At 38.6% G+C, this 22,228-nt stretch overlaps 1 protein-coding gene, 1 long non-coding RNA gene and 1 other non-coding gene across 6 annotated transcripts in view; 1 reads left to right on the top strand and 2 right to left on the bottom strand.

Annotated features, from left to right (window-relative positions):
- Window positions 1–22,228, bottom strand: part of SBF2 (SET binding factor 2) — a 513,021-nt gene that overhangs the window by 46,757 nt on the left and 444,036 nt on the right. For 2 of the 4 annotated variants that reach the window (XR_004250226.2, XM_032166635.2), the window contains exons 24-29: window positions 21,468–21,643; window positions 18,522–18,667; window positions 15,624–15,822; window positions 8,042–8,238; window positions 5,139–5,279; window positions 4,001–4,096 (exon numbers count right to left, since the gene is read on the bottom strand). Coding sequence is in view for 3 of the 4 variants with exons in the window: in XM_032166635.2 (XP_032022526.1) it covers window positions 4,001–4,096; window positions 5,139–5,279; window positions 8,042–8,238; window positions 15,624–15,822; window positions 18,522–18,667; window positions 21,468–21,643 (955 nt within the window). In the remaining variant the exon portion in view is untranslated. The remainder of the gene's footprint in view (window positions 1–4,000; window positions 4,097–5,138; window positions 5,280–8,041; window positions 8,239–15,623; window positions 15,823–18,521; window positions 18,668–21,467; window positions 21,644–22,228) is intronic. The other 2 variants (XM_032166637.2, XM_032166636.2) reach the window with 1 other exon arrangement.
- Window positions 15,268–22,228, top strand: part of LOC116476526 (uncharacterized) — a 91,199-nt gene continuing 84,238 nt past the window's right edge. The window contains exon 1 of the long non-coding RNA XR_004250228.2: window positions 15,268–15,402. This is a non-coding gene — a long non-coding RNA (uncharacterized LOC116476526). The remainder of the gene's footprint in view (window positions 15,403–22,228) is intronic.
- On the bottom strand, window positions 19,725–19,786 carry LOC116477528 (U7 small nuclear RNA). The gene has a single exon (XR_004250497.1). It is a non-coding gene; the product is annotated as a U7 small nuclear RNA (small nuclear RNA).

Genomic DNA, 22,228 nt, shown 5'->3' with positions numbered 1-22,228 from the left:
TTATAGCCTCAGATATGCACATAGCGGTCATAAGTTAAATAGGAGATTTTAATCTGACAAGGTAAATACAGCCTTCTGGTTGCCTTTAGGATTAGCAAAGAATGGAGTCATAAGAATATAACCACTACTGGGAATTCCCTTGTATAAAAGAAGCCAAGAGTTGGAGGCCAGTGTTAAAAAAGAAGATAATGTAGTTGAAAAAGATTGTTAAGGCCGGGTGGGGTGGCTCACACCTGTAATCCTAGCACTTCGGGAGGCCGAGACAGGTGAATCACGAGGTCAGGAGATCATCCTGGCCAACATGGTGAAATCCCATCTCTACTAAAAATACAAAAATTAGCTAGGCATGGTGGCACGTGCCTGTAATCCTAGCTACTCGGGAGGCTGAGGCAGGAGAATTGCTTGAACCAGGGAGTCCGAGGTTGCAGTGAGCCAAGATCAAGATCACGCCACTGCATTCCAGCCTGGTGACAGAGCGAGACTCCATCTCAAAAAAAAAACAAAAAACAAAAAACAAAACAAAAAAAAAAAAGAAAAAGATTGTTGAAAATCCATGAGCCTTGGGTACCAACATAAAAGGAGGAGACAACTGTGCAGCTACAATTTATATTATAGGCCACCTGGCCAAATGTTGGAATGGATAACATGGTGACGTGTACAATGGCAAAATACAAGATCAGGTTGTGGGATGGGAGGGCTTCAATTAACTAGACATCTGCTGAAAGTTGCATTGTCTAAAAGTTGAGTGGAAAAATTACTGACTTTCCTTGCTGACAATGTACACTTTCATATGGTAAATAAAGCAGTAAGGGGAAATGCAATCTCGAACCAAATTCTGACAAGAATGCTTAGCAACTGAAATACCAGGAACCTTAGGAGAAAAATCACTGTATCATCTTTTAGTTCAAATTCACTGATAAAGAAATGATGAGAAGAACGAAGTGTGTATCTTAAACTTTAAAATAATAGTACTCTAAAAATTCAGAAAAATGATAGTGGGTTGAAATGTGTCCCCCTCCCAAAATTTATATTAAGTCTTAACCCCCAGTGCCTCAGAATATATATCATTAGTTAAGATGAGGTCATACTGCAGTAGAATGGGCCCCTAATTCAATATGACTGGTGTACTTATAAAAGGAGAAATCTGGAGCCAGACACAGAGGGAGAATGCCATGTGAAGATGAGGGCAGAGATTTAGGTAATGCTTCCAGAAGCCAAGCAATGCCAAAGATGGCCAGCAAACCTCCAGAAGCTAGGAGAAAGGCATGGAACAGATTCCTCCTCACAGCCCTCAGAAGGAACCAACCCCCCCGACACCCTGATCTTGGACTTCCAGCTTACAGAACTGTGAGACAATAGTTGTTTAAGCCACCCAATTTGTGGCACTTTGTTATGGTAGCCCTAAGAAACTAATACAACGACTTCAAGGCCTGACACACTAACTGGAAAGATGACTCAAGAAGGTTGAAAGCTCTTAGGAAATCCTGCAATTACAGAAAGTTCTGACGAGGCTGGAAAAGAAAGTATCCTAAAAACCAGTATGACCACTAGGAGATGTGTATGGTTTTCAAAAGGGAAAAAAGTGAATTTTGTAAAGTAGAATCTTTATGTTGATTCTGAACCAAATTCTACAAATGGATTATCAATGGACTATTTATAATTACTTTAAAAAAAAAGCACTGATTCCTATAATAAATCCCAGCAAAATAACCATAAAACCCTTGGTGATGCAGTTAATTGTTTGAAAGACTGGCAAATAGTGGATTAAAACGATTGACAGAGATTTAGAAATATGGGCCTGGTGAGTTTTAGTGGGAAGACTCATAACCAGTATAGATGAACAGATTGATCTTTTTCTTCAGAGAGGTTTATATTATTTTGCTGTAGGTCTTTGTCCTTAGCTCTGGCTTGTTCAACACTTTTTTTAAACAAAGAATCACATGACAACAATGATCAAATGTATGGATGACAAAAGGCTTGAAAACAGCAACGGCACTGGTAGACAGAATCAGGGTCCAAAGGTCTAAAATACCAGTCCACATCCCAAAACATGACATTTCCCAGTTATAACACTGCTAGTGGGTCCAAAAAGCAACCATCAAGGCCAGTATATTTTTAAGAACAATAGCACATGTGAAGCAGACAGGGATTTCAAATGATATTAATCTCCACATGGGTTAACCTAGTGATGGGGCTGCCCATAGCTAATGCAGTTTTAGGCTGTGAGAACACCTAGAGCGCTGGGTTCAATTCTGTGGAGTGTTCAGAGTGATAAGGATGGTGAGCGGACTACAACCATTTGAACTGGGGATATTCAGAGTTAACTAAAGGCAGGAAAAGAAAATATCCAAAGGACCAAGATGTGTATGGTTTTCAAAAGGGAAAAAAGTGAATTTTTGTAAAAAGTGAATTTTGCAGAAAGCAAGCCTGACAAGAGTTTTTCCTGAAGGGTTTTAGGTGTGGGAGAGTACACTTACTTTCTAACCTCAGAGGATAGAGCTAGGCCCAATATGTAAAAGTGGTGGTCAATATGAGAAAGCAACACATAGAGTTGCTCACAAATGTAAGGGATTATTTTGGGGAAGAAATGAGTTTCCCATTACCGATGATGTTCAAGCAGAAACAAGATTACTTACTTAGTGTGTAGTGTGTATATATATGCGTGTGTGTATGTGTACACATATATACTTTTTTTTTTTTTTTTGAGATGGAGTTTTGCTCTTGTTGCCCAGGCTGGAGTGATCTCGGCTCTTGTTTTGCTCTTGTTGCCCAGCAATGGTGCGATCTCGGCTCTATGCAACCTCTGCCTCCCCGGTCCAACTGATTCTCCTGCCTCAGCCTCCTGAGTAGCTGAGACTACAGGTGTGCACCACCACGCCTGGCTAATTTTAGTATTTTTAGTAGAGACAGGGTTTCACCATGTTGGCCAGGCTGGTTTGGAATTCCTGAACTCAGGTGATCTGCTTGTCTCAGCCTCCCAAAGTGCTGGGATTATAGGCGTGAGCCACCGTGCCTGGCCTACTTAGTATCTTTTTAAGGGAATTCATCATTATATGGGGGTGAGAGGAAGAGTCTAAGATTCTGTGACTCCATTGTGAGACAGTGGGACTTCACAGTTGAGATATCTGGGGCCAGGTGCTTTCTCACACCTGTAATCCCAGCACTTTGGGAAGCCCACGTGGGAGGACGGCTTCAGGCCAGGAGTTCAAGATTAGCCTGGGCAACATAGTACGACTCTGTCCCAAAAAATATTTTAAAAATTTAGCTGGGAGTGGTGGCACACACCTGTAGTCTTAGCTCCTTGGGAGCTTGAGGCAGGAGGATTGCTCAAGCCCAGGAGTTGGAGGCTGCAGTTAGTTAGCTGTGACAGTTCTACTGCACTCCAGCCTGGGCAACAAAGTAAGACTCTGTCTTAAAAAAAAAAAAATCTGGTCTGGAATTTCCTCTGCAGAGTGAAAGAATCTCACATAAACTTCCAGAGAACAAAGTGGATGACCTTTTGGAGCTTAAAAGAATGAATACTTAGCCTTTCTCTATTTCCTCATGTCAGCAGCTACCTGGATATCATGATGTCTTATCCTCCAAACCAGTATTTCAGAGGACAGGAGCAAAAATAACAGGACTTGGAGTTCCTTGGATCTGGAATCACTTCTCCTTAACTATCTATACTTCTGTGATTGATCGGTCTTTCTGCCCTGCAAATCTGGAGTATCATGGAATACTCCCAGGGCTGACTCATCATTTAGACATGCTCCCCTTACCTCCTAATGCTCCCAAACTTATCAATATATATGACATCAGCAATTATTATACTTCTTGTCCCACAAGGCTAAGCTCATCTGTCATCATGCTAGTAATACATTTGACCATTCATTCAGAAGAGGGTAATTAAAAACAATTTGAACCATAATTAGTTGATTTAAAATATCAACTATCTAGAAAAATGCTTTCTGCTTTTAAGCTTGCATCAGTGCTCAGTTATAAAATCAATCTTACTAACCTCCTTGAGCAAAGCTATTGGATGGGTTTACATCCAAATGTCCTGGCACTACCTGCTTAAGCACAGTGGACATTCTTGAAGTCCTCCTTTCAGTCCCTAAAGTCGGCCAAAAAGAAGAACAAAAACCATGTTGTTTGGGTTAACATTACTCAAATGACAAAAAGTTATCTTCACGTGTAGCATGTTTAACTGCTGCCAAACATTGTACTTTTAAGTACCCAAAGCTTTATTAGAGATAACAAGGCAATGTTATTATTAATCAGAGATAACACACATTTGCAAGATTATAGAGTTAGGTTTGGCAAGTGCAATCAGAGAATTTAATGATAAATGGAGCAAGGCATGCATGGTGTTACTTTACAAGAAAAGCCACTTTCTGCTTATGTTGAGCTAATTCAAATAGCTGATTAAGCCAAAGAGACCAACTTCTCAAGTCACATGCTCCTGTGTCTAACACATTAGGGTTACCTCTACATGAACCCTTTGGGGTTCCATCACATGATAACTGAAACAGAATATTAGTACAAGTCTTAATGGCTTCATCCAAATCCAGTGAAAACAAACTGTACTGAAAATCGTAATAGGCTGCAGTTATTTTGGGAATTTCAAACTTATAAATGATGATTTTAATAAATACACATTTAAGAAACATGTTCCACTTACATATTCCATGTCATAATAATATTTTAAAGTTTATGAAAGATAAATATGGGAATAAAGGGTGACTTTATTTATAGTCCCCACTTCCTCTCCAATTACTCTTTCCAAAAGGAAATAACTGAGCTGGGTGTGGTGGCTCACACCTGTAATCTCAGTACTTTGGGAGACTGAGGCGGGAAGACTGCTTGAGCCCAGAAGTTTGAGACCAGACTGGGCAACATAGTGAGACCCCATCTCTTAAAAAACAAAAAACAAAAAGAAAAAACTGAATCTCTAAGTTTAGGTACTATTTATTAGACATTAATAGTGGTAGATTTCTAAGTAAAAGGAGTTAAACTTATAACCCTTCAGGGTAAAACTTTTAAGAAGTCTTGGTGAAGGAACAGTACAAATAACAAATAACAGTACAAATAACCCCAGGAACAGAACTGACCTTTCATTAGAAGCTGTCAAGAAGAAAAGTATTATCAAATCTTACCTGGAGATAGAGCAAAGGCTGGCCTGACTGTAAGAGTGCTGTTGCCTCTGAGTTTCTGATGGACAGAAACGGCATTCAGTAAGGCTTGCAAGTATTTCTCTTGTTCTATGCTACTGGAAGATTCTAAAGAGGAGGTAGGAGCTATAAAAGGAAAATATATTGAATAAAATAAACTGTCTCTGTGTTAACAGAAGTATCTATCTATCTATCTATCTATCTATCTATCTATCTATCTATCTATGCTTGTTTTTCTCTATATAGTCTACAAGTTACTACACCCAAATATAGAAACCAGCCCCACTTAAATTGCCAGTCTATTAAATGGCTAATCCTCCATTGTAATGCTGGTTTTACCACACCTACTTCTTGATTGCCTCATTATCCTTCCAAAAAGAGCCCAGGTCTGGAAAACCAGCACAGGGCTATCCTTCCAAGCATAGATTGGGCTTGAAAGCACAGGGTATAGCTTCTCATTATCCAAGCAACTTAAAATGAAGACTCACGAACAACAACTCCTTGATGATATCCCCCAACCATCCTGACCAGGTTATTGCTTGGGAGTGGGTTCCTTTGACATCCCAGAATGGGTAGAGTTAAGAACTTTCCAATACCAGTAAGTTTATTTCAATTCTGCCACATAGACCCACCAGGGGACATGAGCGTATAAAGATTTGTAGAGGGAAGAGTGGAAGAAGATGGGGAGAAGATAGGAGCAACTACTGCCAATCCCTGGTCCTTCTAAATGAGGAGCAAAAAGTATACACAATTGTGAGAGCAATTCTGGGTTGATAGGCATATAAGCCTGGTTTGGGTGAAGCAAAACAGAATCACTGAAATTGGCCCAGACAGTTTAAAGAGGATAGGGGATGGACTCACTACAAGGACAACAGATATTCATAAATTTTCTTACAACTGGAATAGAAAATAAATAATTAGCATTATTGTATTTTATCAACTTTAATATGTCATCAATTCTAATACACACTGTCATTTTATTGCCTAACAATAAAAACTGCTTATCAATAAAAAAATTGCCACTTAAACTATGACACTCTTCTTTCTGATCACATCAATTGTAAGATGCATTGCAATTTCAAAGATATTAGTTGTCGGCCGGGTGCAGTGGTTCACGTCTGTAATCCCAGCACTTAGGGAGACTGAGGCGGGCAGATCACCTGAGGTCAGGAGTTCGAGACCAGCCTGACTAACATGGTGAAACCCCATCTCTACTAAAAATACAAAAATTAGCCGGGTGTAGTGGCGGATGCCTGTAATCCCAGCTACTCGGGAGGCCGAGGCAGGAGAATCACTTGAACCTGGGAGGCGGAGGTTGCAGTGAGCCAAGATCGCGCCATTGCACTCCAGCCTGAGCGACAGAGCAAGACCCCATCTCAAAAAACAAAACAAAACCAAACAAAACCAAAACAAACAAAAAAACAAAAACAAAACAAACAAAAAAACAAAAACAAAAACAAACCCCAAAGATATTAGTTGTGAGTAAATGTGGAAGTTGAATACGAAATATAGTAAATTTAAATTAGGTTTAAAAAAATCAGCAACCAGTGGAATAAGTTTCAATTGTTTTCCAACTAAAAGCTTAGTGATACGCTTATCGGTGCTCCTAAAATCATTCACTCATTTTATATAACTTATATATGCTTGTGTTCTAGTTTATTATTATTTTATTTCACATTTTTGAGACAGAGTCTTATTCTTTCACTCAGGGTGGAGTGCAGTGGTGCAATCGTGGCTCACTACAGCCTTTTTACTTCATGGGCTCAAGCGATTCTCCCACCTCAGCCTCCTGAATAGCTGGGACTCAGGCGTGTGCCACCACACCTGGCTAATTTTTGTATTTTTTTGTAGATATGGGGTTTTGCCATGTTGCCCAGGCTGGTCTTGAACTCCTGGGCACAAGCAATCCTCCCACCTTGGCCTTCCAAGTAACTGGGACTACAGGCATGAGCCATTGCACCTGGCCCCTTCTTATGTTCTAACATACCCACCAGGTGGCTTGGGAGCACACAGGGTTTCAGAGGAGAAACAGTAAAAAGCCAATTGCCTTCAATTACACCAGTAGTGAGACTCCAAGGCAGGTGGAAGGCTGCCCTCAGTCAACCTAATGATCAAAACATTGGCTGACTTTCAAAAAGCACATGGTTGTACCTGGTGAATCACAGATTCTGAGTTTACTTCATTTCCGAAGGTGGAAGAATGCAGCCATCCCTAAATTGGATCTGATTTCTTAGTGGCCTGTTTCATTTTTTTTGAGCATCTATTATGAGGCAGAAGCTATGAGAAAGGTCAGCAAAATACAGCTCCTGACTTCAAGACCTCAGACATGGTACTCACAAGTATCCTCAGAATATGGGACAGCTGTACTTACTATTTCGCTAGCTTCCTAAAAACCTCTTTGCTTGAAAGCTCCTGAAGCAGCGTTTGTGGTCATTAGTTTGCTGTCTTGTGTGTGCGTATGACTTGTAAGAGTGAGGATGGATATCTGATATCAGATGGCACAGAATCTCGTCTTGCCTCTGAAGCTGTTAAATGTATTTGGATGCTTCCCAGGAGAAAGAAAAAAGGTTGGTGTAACCTAGTTTCCATCTGTGAATACTCTGGTTTGCTGGAATGAAAATTGCCTAGGACCAAAGACTTTATTATATTAATTTCTATTAAAATCCAAGTACAGACCAGACACATTAAGATGTCAAATTCAATGTGGAGCCTCACACTACCAAGTATAGTTCTTGTTTAAGCTGTACATGTTGTATGCAGCAAAGTGGAAAAGTCTGTGTGTGAGACAAGACTTGATGAAAAGGCACCATTCCCAGATTTTACTTCCTTTATTTTTAGTACTGTCCTTATGTGAACGGGTGGTAATTGTGTTATAGAGAGATGCTTACCGGCCTGAGGGGAGTTCTGAGATTTGAAAAGACCAACGACTCCCTTCCCATGGAATCCTCCAGATCGGAGGAGCAGAGTACCACTTCTTGAGTTCTTCCAACATACAACAGGCAGGCGATTGTGTCGATAGCAGCGAGCTACTCTTGGTAAACTACTGTCCTGTACAGCTTGAGGTATGACTAAAAGGCCAGGATAGCTTCAGAGATAGAGAAGGGAGAAAAGAATGATTGGGGGAAGGAACACAGGGGAAGAAAAGGGGAAAGAAATGAGAGAAGAGGGAGAGAGAGAATATAAGAAATTGAATACTAATATCATAGTAATTTTCTAAGATTCAGAAACATATTAGTTGAAGGGTAAGATATATTTCTTTTCTTTTTTAATTTTATTTTTGTAGAGACAGGGTCTCACTTTGTTGTACAGGCTGGTCTCAAATTTTTGGGCTCAAGCGATCCTCCTTCCTCAGCCTCCCAAAGTGCTGGGATTATGGGTGTGAGCCATTGTGCCTGGCCAACATATTTCAAATATGGAACTTAGTTTCAACTCCTGAATTCTTCAGGGATTGAGAAGAAAATCCCTAGATGGTGAAACTAGCTAACTCATCCACTGATCTGTAGCCTTTTTTGAAAAGAGCCCCCTTCACTGATATTGCAGACTTCTGCTGAATAAACTTAGAAAATAAAAATATTATGTAGAATTCTTTAAAAGGCCTCTGTTGAACTATTTCCCTTGCCTTGTACATTACTTTTCCACAACTTGAAATAAAGGTTGTAAGATTACCGGATTAATGTCAACTTTATGAGAATGACAAGTCAAATTGTAAACACTTCATAGATCACTGAGATGACATTAGAGAATACAGCATGCCAATATTAGACTGCCTGAGATGGTGAAAGGCTTAAAAACCAAAACCAAATTATTTTTGGCATGAGAACAATATGTTTAAATGTCAAATGAGTTTAAATAGTTAATAACACTACAAGTTGATACTTATTTTAAAAGATTAGCTTATAAAGTTACAGGATATGATGCTGGGAAAATAACATGTAAGAGTACATACAGATTAATAAATGCAAGAAGATAGGCAGGTTTCAGAGTCATTTTTTTTAGTTTAATTAGAAATATTACACTAAACAGATTTTATATTTATAAACTCCTAACCACTAATCCTATATTTTTTGGTGATTTTTTTTTTTTTTTGAGATGGAGTCTCGCTCTGTCGCTCAGTCTGTAGTGCAGTGGCACGATCTCGGCCCACTGCAAGCTCCGCCTCCCGGGTTCACGCCATTCTCCTGCCTCAGCCTCCCAAGTAGCTAGGACTACAGGTGCCTGCCACCATGCCCAGCTAATTTTTTGTATTTTTAATAAAGGCAGGGTTTCACCATGTTAGCCAGGATGGTCTCGATCTCCTGACCTCGTGATCTGCCCACCTCGGCCTCCCAAAGTGCTGGGATTACAGGCATGAGCCACCGTGCCCAGCCAGTGATTTTTAAATTTTAGTAAAATATACCTACCATAAAATTTACCATGCTATCCTGTTTTTTTTTTTTTTTTTGAGACGGAGTTTCACCCTGTCCCCAGGCTGGAGTGCAATGGCGCGATCTTGGCTCACTGCAACCTCTGCCTCTGGGGTTCAAGCAATTCTTCTGCCTCAGCCTCCTGAGTAGCTGGGATTACAGGCATGTGCCACCACGCCTGGCTAATTTTGTATTTTTAGCAGAGACAGGGTTTCTCCATGTTGGTCAGGCTGTCTCGAACTCTCAACCTCAGGTGATCCGCCTGCCTCGGCCTCCCAAAGTGCTGGGATTACAGGCGTAAGCCACTGCGCCTGGCCCATGGTATCCTTTTTTATTTATTTTATTTTTAATTTATTTTTTGAGACATAGTTTCGCTCTTGTTGCCTAGGCTGGAGTGCAATGGCGTGATCTTGGCTCACTGCAACCTTCGCCTCCTGGGTTCAAGCAATTGTCCTGCCTCAGCCTCCTGAGTGGCTGGGATTACAGACATGTGCCACCACACCCGGCTAATTTTGTATTTTTAGTAGAGATGGGGTTTCTCCATGTTGGTCAGGCTGGTCTCGGACTCCTGACCTTAGGTGATCCACCCGCCTTGGCCTCCCAAAGTGCTGGGATTCATGCTATCCTTTTTTATGTATACAAACCAGTGGCATTTAGTACATTCCCAATGTTGGGCAACTACCACCATTATCCATTTCCAGAACTTCTTATCTCTTATCTTGATAAGAACCAGTGCTGAGAGGAGGGAAAGGAAATCTAGTTTATGGTCACATAAATCATAACCTTCAACTACTTTACTGAATGCCAAATTAACTTTCCATACTTAACCAATGATACCTTGGAAGCATTCTGAAAGCCTAGGGCTTTGGTGCTCTAGGAATCTGTGGCCTGAATTTTTGTAATACCATGAACTGATGAAAAGACCAAGCTATAGACATAATCACTCATGAAGACTGAAAAGGCAGTTCCATAATTAGGACCCTCTATCTCCACTTGAATATCAGTTTTTCCCAACTTGCTTCAAGATACAATGTGTATTAGATAGGTGAATAATGTTTAATGGCTCCAGGAGCTACTTCAGTAATTGGTAAAGAGCGAGCACACTCCTTCACTCCCTGCCCCTTGTAGTGAGCCATCTCCTTCCACTGTGAATGAGCACCACACACAGACCATCCTCTGTTACATACAAGATCCATGGCTCTCTCCTGCTTCCTGACATGGGCTTGCATGACAGCTGAATAGCCCCTAGTGCTGGGGCAAATTGTGTGAAGCCTAAAGACCAAGGGAAGCTACTCTCAGTACCAGTCTCATTTCGTAATGAAAGATATCAATTTCCCTGCCACCCATCCTAACCCACTACTCAGAGCCTTCAGCTCCGGGCTCCACAGTTAACTCTCAAGAAGTTGACTAGGCTTCAGAAGCTTTTGTGGAAACTTTTAAATTCAAGCATAATTCACATACAAATGCTCAAAACCTAGGTGATATCATTACCACCTAGGTCAAGAAATGGACCACTACAAGCATCCAAGATCTAGTATTTCCTCCCAGTCACTATTTCTTCCTCTTTCTTAAAGATTACCACTATCCTGCCTGGCATGGTGGCTTACACCTGTAATCCCAGCACTTTGGGAAGCCCAGCTGGGAGGATTGCTTGAGCCTAGGAGTTCGAGACCAGCCTGGGCAACATAGTGAGACCTCTTCTCTACAAAAATAAATAAAATAAAAAGAAAATTAGCCAGGTTTGGTGGCATGCGCCTAGTCCCAGCTACTCAGAAGGCTGAGGTGGAAGGATCGCCTGAGCCAGGGAGGTGGAGGCTGCAGTGAGTTGGAATCACATCACTGCACTCCAGCCTGGGAGACAGAGCAAGACCTTGTCTCAAAAAGAAAAAAAAAAAAAAAAAAGATTATTACTATCCTGACTGTTAACAATGTGGATGAGTTTTGCTTCTTTTTGAATTCTAGGTAAAGGGAATCAACAGAGTTTATTCTTTCATGTTTGGCTTCTTTTGCTCAATATTATGTTTATGAGATCCATCAGTGTTATTGTACTCACATGTAGTATGTTCATTTTCATTACTGTATTTCACTGTGTGAGTATAATACCATTTATCTATTCTCTTGTTGATTTTGAGTAGTTTCTAGTTTTTTTAGTTATTAGGAATGTTGCCATGAACATTCTTGTAGATGTCTTTTGGGAGCACATATGTATTTCTGTTAGAAATTCTACTCCACCTGCCGGGCACAGTGGCTCACGCTTGTAATCCCAGCACTTTGGGAGGCCGAGGCGGGAGGATCACGAGGTCAGGAGATCGAGACCACGGTAAAACCCCGTCTCTACTAAAAATACAAAAAATTAGCCGGGCGTGGTGGCGGGCTCCCGTAGTCCCAGCTACTAGGAGAGGCTGAGGCAGGAGAATGGCGTGAACCCGGGAGGCGGAGCTTGCAGTGAGCCGAGATTACGCCACTGCACTCCAGCCTGGGTGACAGAGCGAGACTCCGTCTCAAAAAAAAAAAAAAAAAAAAAAAAGAAATTAAAGAAATTCTACTCCACCTAAGAGGAGAATTTCTAGGAATTAGGTTATGAATATGTTCAGTGGATGTTTAAATGTTTAGACAGCATTAGACAACTTTCCAAAGTTATTTAACCAATTTATAGTCCTTTTTACTCTCTTGATGGTATCTCCTGATGTACAGAAGTTCTAAATTCATCAATTTTTTACTTTATAGATAATGTTCTTCCCATCCCAAGAAATCTTTCCCTATACCTCAAGGTCATGAAGACATTCTCTTATCTTCTAGAAGCTTTATTGTTTTAAGCTTATTTGTTTTAACCTTAATAACAAATCTATTGTTTTATTGTTTTAACCTTTTACATATAGATCTATAAGTCAATGGGAATAGGTCAAGATTAATTTTTCCCAGCATCCTTTATTGAAAAAACATCTTCTATCCACTGCTCTTAAGTGTCATTTTTATCTTAAATCAAGTATCCACATACGTTGGGGTGTTTCTGTTTAATATATTCCCTATTTTGCTCCACTGGTCCATTTGTCCATTCTTGTGTCAGTCCTATACTGTCTTAATTACTGTAGCTTTATAAAAAGTCTTGACATTCTATAGTATTATTCTGTAAGACTATCTTGGCTACTCTGTCTTCCACATTTTTATGTAACTCTTAGAATTACCTTTTCAGTTTCCATTAACATTTTGCTGAGATTGGGACTGAGTCTATAGAACAATTTCAGGAAATTCAGTTTTAGAATATTGAATATTCTAATCTAAGAACCTGAAATATCTACTTATTTAGCTCTTCAATGATCTTCAATATTGTTTTAAGTATTCCATGTAGAGGTCTTGCACTGGTTATTAGATTCATCCCTAAGTAATGTTTTTTAGTGCTACTGTAAATAGTAGGAATAGTACCAAAATAGCATCGCTTTTTGAAAATTTCATTTTGTAATAATGTTTTTAGTATATATATGACTAATTATTGTAAATGACCTTGTACTAGTGACCTTATCAGTGACCTTGTATTAAATCCACTTAATAATTTTAAAAGTTTATCGGCAGATTCCTACAGATTTTCTACATGTGCATTTTGGTCATCTGTGAGTAATGGCAGTTTTATTTCTTTCTTTTCAATCTTTATACCTTTTATTACTTTTCTAGTCTCTTTGCACTGCCTAAGACCTCTAGTACAACACTGAATAGAAATGGTGATAATGGGCATCCTTGTCCAGATTTCAGAGAAAAAGCTTTTAATATTTTATTTATTTCTAAGATAAGTAATTTCCTGTGTAGGATTTTTAAGACAGAAGATTAAGGAGCTACCCACTGTTCCACTGTAGGCTCCTCTGAGGCCTTCAGGGCGCTACTCATAGGGAGTTCATTCTTACTCTATTTTGCTGAGAGCTTTTTTCTAAAAATCACAAATGTGACAAAAAATACAGAATTTACATAAGTTTACATAAATAAAACTCATAAGTGTACTTTGCATTTGCAAAATGCTTATCTTTATATAATAAACTTGTTTTTAATTCTGTTAATGTGGTAAATTACACTGACTGATTTTCAGATGTCAAACCAGTACTCTATTCCTATAATAAACTCCACTTGGTCTTAATGAATTGCTGTGTGTAAAATAAACTTTTGTCATTATCAACCATCCTTTCTTATTGCTTTTAAAGTCTACTTTGATATTCATATAGTGACAACAACTTTTTTTAAAGGTAGTTTTGCGTGGTATATTTTTTCTATGCTTTTACTTTCTATCTTTTTATATACTTGTGTATTAGATTTGTCCCTTAAAAGCAGCAGAAAGCTTTTTGGAGACGGAGTGTTGCTCTGTCACCAGGCTGGAGTGCAGTGGCATGATCTCAGCTCACTGTAACCTCCGTCTCCAGGGTTCAAGTGATTCTCCTGCCTGAGCCTCCCGAGTAGCTGGGACTACAGGCACATGCCACCATGCCCAGCTAATTTTTGTATTTCTAGTAGATACAGGGTTTCACCATGTTGGCCAGGATGGTCTCCATCTCTTGAGCTCGTGATCTGCCCGCCTTGGCCTCCCAAAGTGCTGGAATTACAGGCGTGAGCCACTGTGCTCAGCCACTTTTTTTTTTTTTTTTTTAAAGCAAACCCTGATCTCTTTCTTTGAATTGGAACATTTAGTCAATTAATAATTAATGCAATTATGGATATATTTGAATTTAAATCTACCATCTTACTACTTGTTATTTATTCCATTTGTTCTGTCCCCTTTTTTTCCTTTCTTGCCTTCTTTTGGATTATTTTTTATTATTCCATTTCCTTCCTGCTAATAACTTAATGGATAGATATTACTTTCTACCATCATAAATGCTTTATAACCAGTGTTCTAATAAGTCATCTATTAAAATTTTATTTTACTTCTAACAGATTGGAATGATAAATGAGTCTGTTTTCTCAATGGCTGGCATAATTTTGATAGCAAACTTTCCAAACAGCAGGACATCACACCCCGACAACATGACTCATCTTCAGAGAAAATTTAGTTAGAATGACAGAGAATTCCAGAAAAATTACTGCATACTCAGAGTGCCAATTTTTCAGAACTTCACGCAAAATGTTTATTTGGCCACAATCTCAAAACTATATTCCCAACTTGTTTCTCAAGTTTCATATTAATATTTGTAAACTTAAATTGTCATTTAAAATGACACATCTATCTTTAAGAGCAACAGGGTTGAAACTAACAGTAACATTAAGATAACTTTCTAAAATATGTACAAAGCTTACAATTTACAAAGTGCTTTCAGAGCTGTTTACGCAGGAATTTATAAATGCAAAGAAAAAACTTATCTGGAAATGAAAATGACTAAACTTGTGAATGGTGAAAATGTAATTTTAGAAAATATACATTTACATATAGTAAAGCATGGAATAAGGCTCAACATATTTGAAAAACAGTGAGAGATGACGAACAGAAAAAAGAAAATGCCTCTTTATTTACATCCTTTAAGTAATATTCCCTTGAAAACATTCCAATTAGACTGCATAAGAAAGCCTTGCCTACACCTGGGTCAGCAAATTATAGCCTGTGGGCCAAAACTGGCCATGCCCACTCATTTCCTTACTGTCTGTGGCTGCTTTTGCGGCACAGTTGAATAGTTGCAACAAGAGACTCTATGGCTCATAAACTGAAAATATTTACCAACTGACCCTTTATAGAAAGAGTTTGTGGCTCCCCAGCCTACAAAAGACCTTCATGTCTTCTATTGGTCTGGGAAAATCCTGTTCTTCAAGTTATCTTTAGTCATGCTAGAAAAGAAGCAAACTGGGAAGAGAAAGACAAGAGAAATTCATAGGGGGTGAGTACTTTACCTTTCACCTTCTCACCTACTAGAGGTACTTTGAGTAAGGTAATTGTTCCGAGAATGCCAATGAGATGCTTGCTCATATCCTGGAGACCTTGTTCTTATTTTCAGGCATTTTTATCTATCTCAGGGCTATGGATGCAAATGGCCTATTAAAGATTCAAATAAGAAGAAAGGAAAGAAGACCTCTTTTTGGAGCCCACTGACACACTTACCTCCGGCAGAGTGAATACATCCTGTTGGAGGCAGTAATTCGAAAATACTCGGGTCTTGAACGGGAAGAGCTGCCACTTATGGTTCCTAAACCTAAACGCTGATAGTCTCTGAAACAAGCTTTTTCCACCAACTGTTCCATTGTAGACTTCTCGGAGGCCTTCAGGGTGGTACTTGTGGGGAGCTCACTCTCATCTGAAACTGGGATGGTAGAGACAGATATTGAAGAAATGATTAGCTCAAAGCACAGGATTAAAAACTTCCTTTTGGGCTGGGTGTGGTGGCTCACGCCTGTAATCCCAGCACTAGGAGGCTGAGGTGGGCAGATCACAAGGTCAGGAGTTCAAGAGCAGCCTGACCAACATGGTGAAATCTCATCTCTACTAAAAATACAAAAAATTAGCCAGGCATGGCGACAGGCACCTGTAATCCCAGCTACTCGGGAGGCTGAGGCAGGAGAATCACTTGAACCCGGGAGGCGGAGGTTGCAGTGAGCTGAGACCGTGCCACTGCACTCCAGCCTGGGCAACCGAGTGAGACTCTGTCTCAAAACCACCCCCTACCCCGCAAAAAAAACCCCGCTTCCTTTTGAAGAAGACTCTTACACCAAGACAGGTTTATATTAGGATGACAAATATTGTGTATATCACAAATTAAATCATGTAACTTCTGTGAGGAATCACACTTAAATAAACATAAAAGTGTAATGAATAGTCAGTAATTCAACTAAAAAATGTCAGGAAAATAATACCATTTAAATAATTTCTAAAAACAATATAATTTTTGAATTCATTACCTACACTGTTCTGTTTTATGAAGGCTTGCTTATTGTCAAATTGCAGTGATTTCTATTTAGGACTCTATAAAAACACCCAAAGCTTGTCAGAGGCTAACCCATCAGTAAAATTTATCTTTCATAAAATCACTATACAAACTCATCATCCAGATTTCAGTTTACTTTTCAGACTATAAACTTTTATTGGAAATTTCTGGATTAACTAGAAGTTCACTAGAGGGAAAAATAACTTTATTTCCTCAGAGAGGTATAAAGAAGTTACACTTTTTTCCTGGAAATATTTTTGTTAGAGGATGTGGTGTACGTGGGAAACCCCCTCACAGTTTTACAATCACAGGTTACAGAATCCTTTACGATTTTAGATGTGGAAGAATTTACTCAATAATCAAATATTTTAGGGAGGCCTTTTTTTATAAAGGACATTCCTAATTGGTACTGCATGTTCTAACTGAAAAAAAAAAGCCATGTTAAAAACTGTCCTAATTTACGTCCCTATTTATTTTGAAAGTAAGAGACATTAAATCAAGCTTTCAAAGTTTTTGAAAATGTACTCAAAGTACTAATGTGCAGGCAAAGATATGGCCCTCTTTCATGAAATATATTTTAAAAAAGAGAACAGTTAAGTGTTTCAATTTGTGAACTTCAATTCGTGTTTCAATTTGTGAACTTTACAATGCAATATAATCAGGTATCAATTCTGTGTTGGCCTTTTCTTTTCAGAGGAGCAAAGAACATTATATAATTTGGTCTTTTAGTAGAATAATTATCATAGAATAATAAGTTTTGTTCCATGAAATATAAAAAAAATTGAGATAGAAGAGTCAATAGTGATGGGTAGCAATAATATTTTTATGGCTTGACATATGACTGTGAAAAGATCAGGGTTCCAACAAATGGTTATTTCAGTGATGTAATGGTGGGTATTTTCACTGCCCCAGAGGCAAGCTTGCATGTACACATTCTTACCCAGGGCATGCATACATACATACAAAACCACATAGGTTCTTCTTTTTTTTTTTTTTTTTGAGGCAGAGTCTTGCTCTGTCCGATCCAGGCTGGAGTGCAGTGGTGCGATCTCGCCTCACTGCAACCTTCTCCTCCCAAGTTCAAGCAATTCTCATGCCTCAGCCTCCTGAGCAGTTGGGACTACAGGTGCATGCCACCATGCCTGGCTAAAATTTTGTATTTTCAGTAGAGACAGGGTTTTGCCATGTTGGCCAGGCTGGTCTCGAAATCCTGGCCTCAAGTGATCCACCTGCCTCAGCCTCCCAAAGTGCTGGGATTACAGGCATGAGCCACTGTGCCCAGCCCACATAGTTCTTTATCCCAGCAACTGAAAATGGAGACCTGTTAGCCAGTGCTTTCTCTAAAGATGAGGTTTCTTTTTTAAAATGTTTTTGTTGTTAGTAGTAGTTTTTGCAAAACCACCAGTGACTGATTCTAAGATCCTGAGGGGAAAAAAGGGTGTAATGGCATTCTGCCTCCCATTATATCAGCTTCTCTGTAGTGCTGATTCCATAGCATATTTGATACTGGGTTAAGAATGGGAAACAGTCACTCAGACATTTTGCTACTAGCTTTCTGTCTCTATTTTTCCCACTGAGAGGTATTGTAGCTGTTCTTTCAAATATTTAGCAAGTATTTTTTCTTATGACCTAAGTATTCCTTCACCTTAGGTCCCCCATTTTGATTAAGAGCACCAACAATGTTCTTAACCAAAAACTGAAATCTTCAATTTGAAATGTTCAATGTCCTTACCTTAAATTCTTATTCTAGAAGGATAAGATACAGGGGATTACCCTATATCTAAATTTCCCATGCAGTGGGGTTTCCTTCTTTCTTCTTTTAATGAGACCCACATAAAAATGACCAATTAGCTGTATGAATTTAGCAAAGAAGAAGTATAATTTAACAAAATATTACCTGAACAATGGAATATCAGGAAAATAGTTTTTCCCCCAGTTCTAAGAAGCTGGTAAGTGCTTCCATCTTCTCATGAGATCTAGGTTTTTGTGGATCAAGATTTAAGTGCAACTACACCTTAGTCTCTTATTCACATAAGAAATAAAGTTGAATAATGAAGGAAATTCAAGTTCTCACATACCAGATACATCATCATCTTCATTCCATCCAGGACGATTTACTCTTTCTTCCACAATTGTCCCTGTCTTCTTCTTCAGTAAATATTGCCGCCCAATTGTCATTTTCCCTGCCCTTTTGGCACCTTTCACAATTGTTTTTGAGAAGGTACTACATGTCATAAAACCAAAGACAACGTCAACTTAATATAAAAGCACTACTTGTATTGTTGACACCTACTTAGCTCAAATTGTTTCTTCTCCTTTCCCATAGCCACTACTGGTCCAGACTTTTGTTAAGCCTCTCCTTCTTTAGGTTACTTTTAATATGGCAGTAGACTAATTTCCCATAAAACACCACTGTTATCAGGATACTGTCTTAGGAAAAACGTGCAGGAAAGCGTAAAGTGAGACATGAACTACTTACCACCCCAAATCTAAACTCCTTGGTTTAGCTTCTCGGGGAGGACTGCCCTGAACCCACTCTGGTTATCCTCATGCCACTGTCCCTACCACAGTTCCCACAAAGCATGCTTGTTGGAGTCCTCCTACATGGAAAGCCAGCCTGCCCACTTCTCTACTTACTCAAACTCTCTTTCTACCAACTCACAAGCCTTTCTTTGAGATCATATGACCTTCACAGTTGGCAACACATTTGCTTATTTCTTAACTGTTTTAAGTGTGTATATGTAATGTCCTGACTCTAATTAGCTGTAAACCTTAAGAAGCATAGAAAAATAATATAATTCCCCTTTTTTGAAAGGAGAAAAATAAGAAATCAGAAACTTGAGTATCCTTTTGAGAATCAGCTTTAATTAAAGGGAAACTAAGATGTAAATCATTTGGACCTAAAAGCACTTTATTTATTCAAACAATTTACCCCTTCTTGTTGATAGAAAATCTAGGCAATCCAGAGAATTAAACAGAGAACCTATTTCCTGACTAATCAGATGGAGGTGAAGACTCTGAAGACTGTTCTTGATTATATTCTTCTCTATCACAAAGAACTCTTCTGGTGTTTTCTTGCCATTCAGTAAAAAGCGATAAGGCTTCTTTTATTGTCAAATAGTTTCACCAGACTCCGTCTTTAGTTATTTGCAATGTAAACCTGAAGGTTATGAAACAAGTTTGAGATAACAGCTGGGAATCATAAAATACTGATATTTCCTAAATTAAACTTATTGTAAATCACTTGTGTAACTTTTATTTTTATTTTTTAATTTTTATTAGTGGGCTTTCCGGCAAAAACTGGAAAGTCTGCTAGACAAATTCTAAAAGAGCTGTAACACTAGGTGTAGTCAATGGGATTTTTGAAATTTTTTCCCAGCTAAAGCTATATCTTTTGTTTCATATACCCAGGCAACTCTTAAAATTTTTAAATTGCTGTATCTCTGTTGCAGCTGATACAACAGGCTTGATACAGGTATATATTTCTGAAACTAATATAAATATACATGTTTCTGATAGTTTCTAAATGTAAAATACCACACAAAGCTTTGTCTCTTCCATTGAAGGCTGAGATAACAAACATCATAGGCTCCTCTCTGACCCTATGGTGCTAAAACAAGATGCTTGGCCCACTGCTGTAAATCCCTAGGAACTTGCTCATGCTTCAGCATACCATACCCGGATACTCCTGGTCTCCTTTGCTTACCAGGTAATACAGGTGGCTAGTTGTGCAACTGAGAAATAATATACTGTCTGGAACCTCAAATCTTCTATAATCCCGAATCTACCCTTTTTTCAGGCAAAGGAAGGGCCTCTTTTCCAAAGTCTGCAAAGCTCTCCCTAGTATTGTAATTTGTATTGACAGATGCCGAATTCTACATGGTTAACAGTGAATGAAATTTTAGCCCTTATATTTTATCACTGATGGAAGATAACTTAAAACAATCGTTATTTTGTAATAACTGAAGTTTAAAACTTTCAACATAAATTTCTAAAAACTTTCTAGAAAATAAGGGTTCATACTAAAGAAATATGACAACTAAATGCAATGCCTGATCCTGGATTAGATCCCGGACCACGAATAAAAAAGTTTAGGTACTAAACTAAAAAAGGATCATTAACACAATGTGAATATAGACTCTGGGTTAGATAAAAGTTTTATATTAATTAAATTTTCTGGTTTTGATTACTGCGCTTATATAAGATAACGCTGGGCAAAGGGAGGGATAGCATTAGGACAAATACCTAATGCATGCAGGGTTTAAAACCTAGATGACGGGTTGATGGGTGCAGCAAACCACCATGGCACATGTATACCTATGTAACAAACCTGCACGTTCTGCACATGTATTCCAGAACTTAAACTAAAATAAATTTAAAAAATAAAATAAAAAAACATAAAAAGATAATGTCTTTGTTCTTAGGAAACGGATTGTGATGTATTTAAGGATAAAGGGACATCTTACATCTAACTCAAATGGCTCAAAAAAAAAATATGTGTATATATGAGAGAGAGAGAATGATAAACAAATGGACCAAAGTAGAAACTTGATGAATGTGGGTAAAATACATACAGAAATTTTTTGTACTACTGTTATGAATTTTCTGTAAGTTTGAAATGTTCAAAAGAGTTATGAAAAACAGAAAATAAAGCCTCCTGTTCCTAGATAAAAGCAAATCTGTCCACTGGGCCTGGATATTAATAAAAGCTGAAGGGATTGGTCAAAAGCATTTAGAAAGTCATCAATATGGAAAAAAGAGAAAATAGAATTTCACATTCTAAAAATGCATTGTGAGCAATGGACATGACAGTCAAAGCCTCTGGTAGCTTTTAGTTTTTGAAACTTGCTACATTTATCAATGCTGCTGTTCCATAACTTTATGATCTTGGCCCTATGGGCTTGACAGAAACAGAACAGTGAATGAAAAGAGCAATCGCTTACACCTGGACACAAAGGATAGGTCGCTCCTTTTGCAATCAGTTATGGGAGGGCTGAAATTAACAGACTTGTCTTTCTTCTTACCGAAAAGAAGTGTTCTTTTCCTTCTGTTTTGGTAAAATTATTTGTGGGGTAGTTTGTCCAGTAGCAAAAGCAAAGGTACTGAAAATGGACTGAGGATAACGGAACTTCATCAGCTGTTTCTTAAAGATCTCTACTACTTCTGGACTGACTTCTTCATCAAATGCTACCTTAATCAACTAGAAGCAAAAGAGATTAAACACAAAAGAAGTATTAAGGATTTCCAGGCAACTTTCCCCCAAACAACAGAATATAATAACACAAAATGGCAAGACTAGAGGTTGAAGGGACTTTGGATAACATGCAATACAATTTTTAAATTTTTAAAAATAAAAAAAGGCTCAAAAAGGTTTAATTGCCATAAATGGCTAGTTGGCAAGGTAAATCATGTATCTTCAAGTCAGTTTCTTTAAGATTATTTCTTCTACAATGGGATAGGGAATTGTACTAGCAAACATGCCCTTCTCATTTCTCAACTGGTTGGTTCCAGATAAAGAATTTGGCCTAATAAGGTCTCTTCCTACCCAGATACAACAAATGTAGGAAGAAAAAAAATCCATTTGACTAGAATCCTAATCAGTACAGCTAGGCAATATTCGAGTGTGGAGTTCTTTGGTAGTTGGAACAGTAAGGAAATCCTTAGGCAGCCAATGCTTTCAGATGATGAGAGAAGGTCTTGGGCCTAAAGATCAGCAGCCTTACATTTCACACAATTAACACAGAAGCCAATAGGGGAGATCCTTGACTAGAAGGAATGAGGCAAG

This window comes from Hylobates moloch, unplaced genomic scaffold, assembly GCF_009828535.3.
Source record: "Hylobates moloch isolate HMO894 unplaced genomic scaffold, HMol_V3 SCAFFOLD_11, whole genome shotgun sequence".
Taxonomy (NCBI): domain Eukaryota; kingdom Metazoa; phylum Chordata; class Mammalia; order Primates; family Hylobatidae; genus Hylobates; species Hylobates moloch.
Note: the sequence above shows the minus strand (reverse complement) of the source record. Positions and strands in the feature narration are given on the sequence as shown.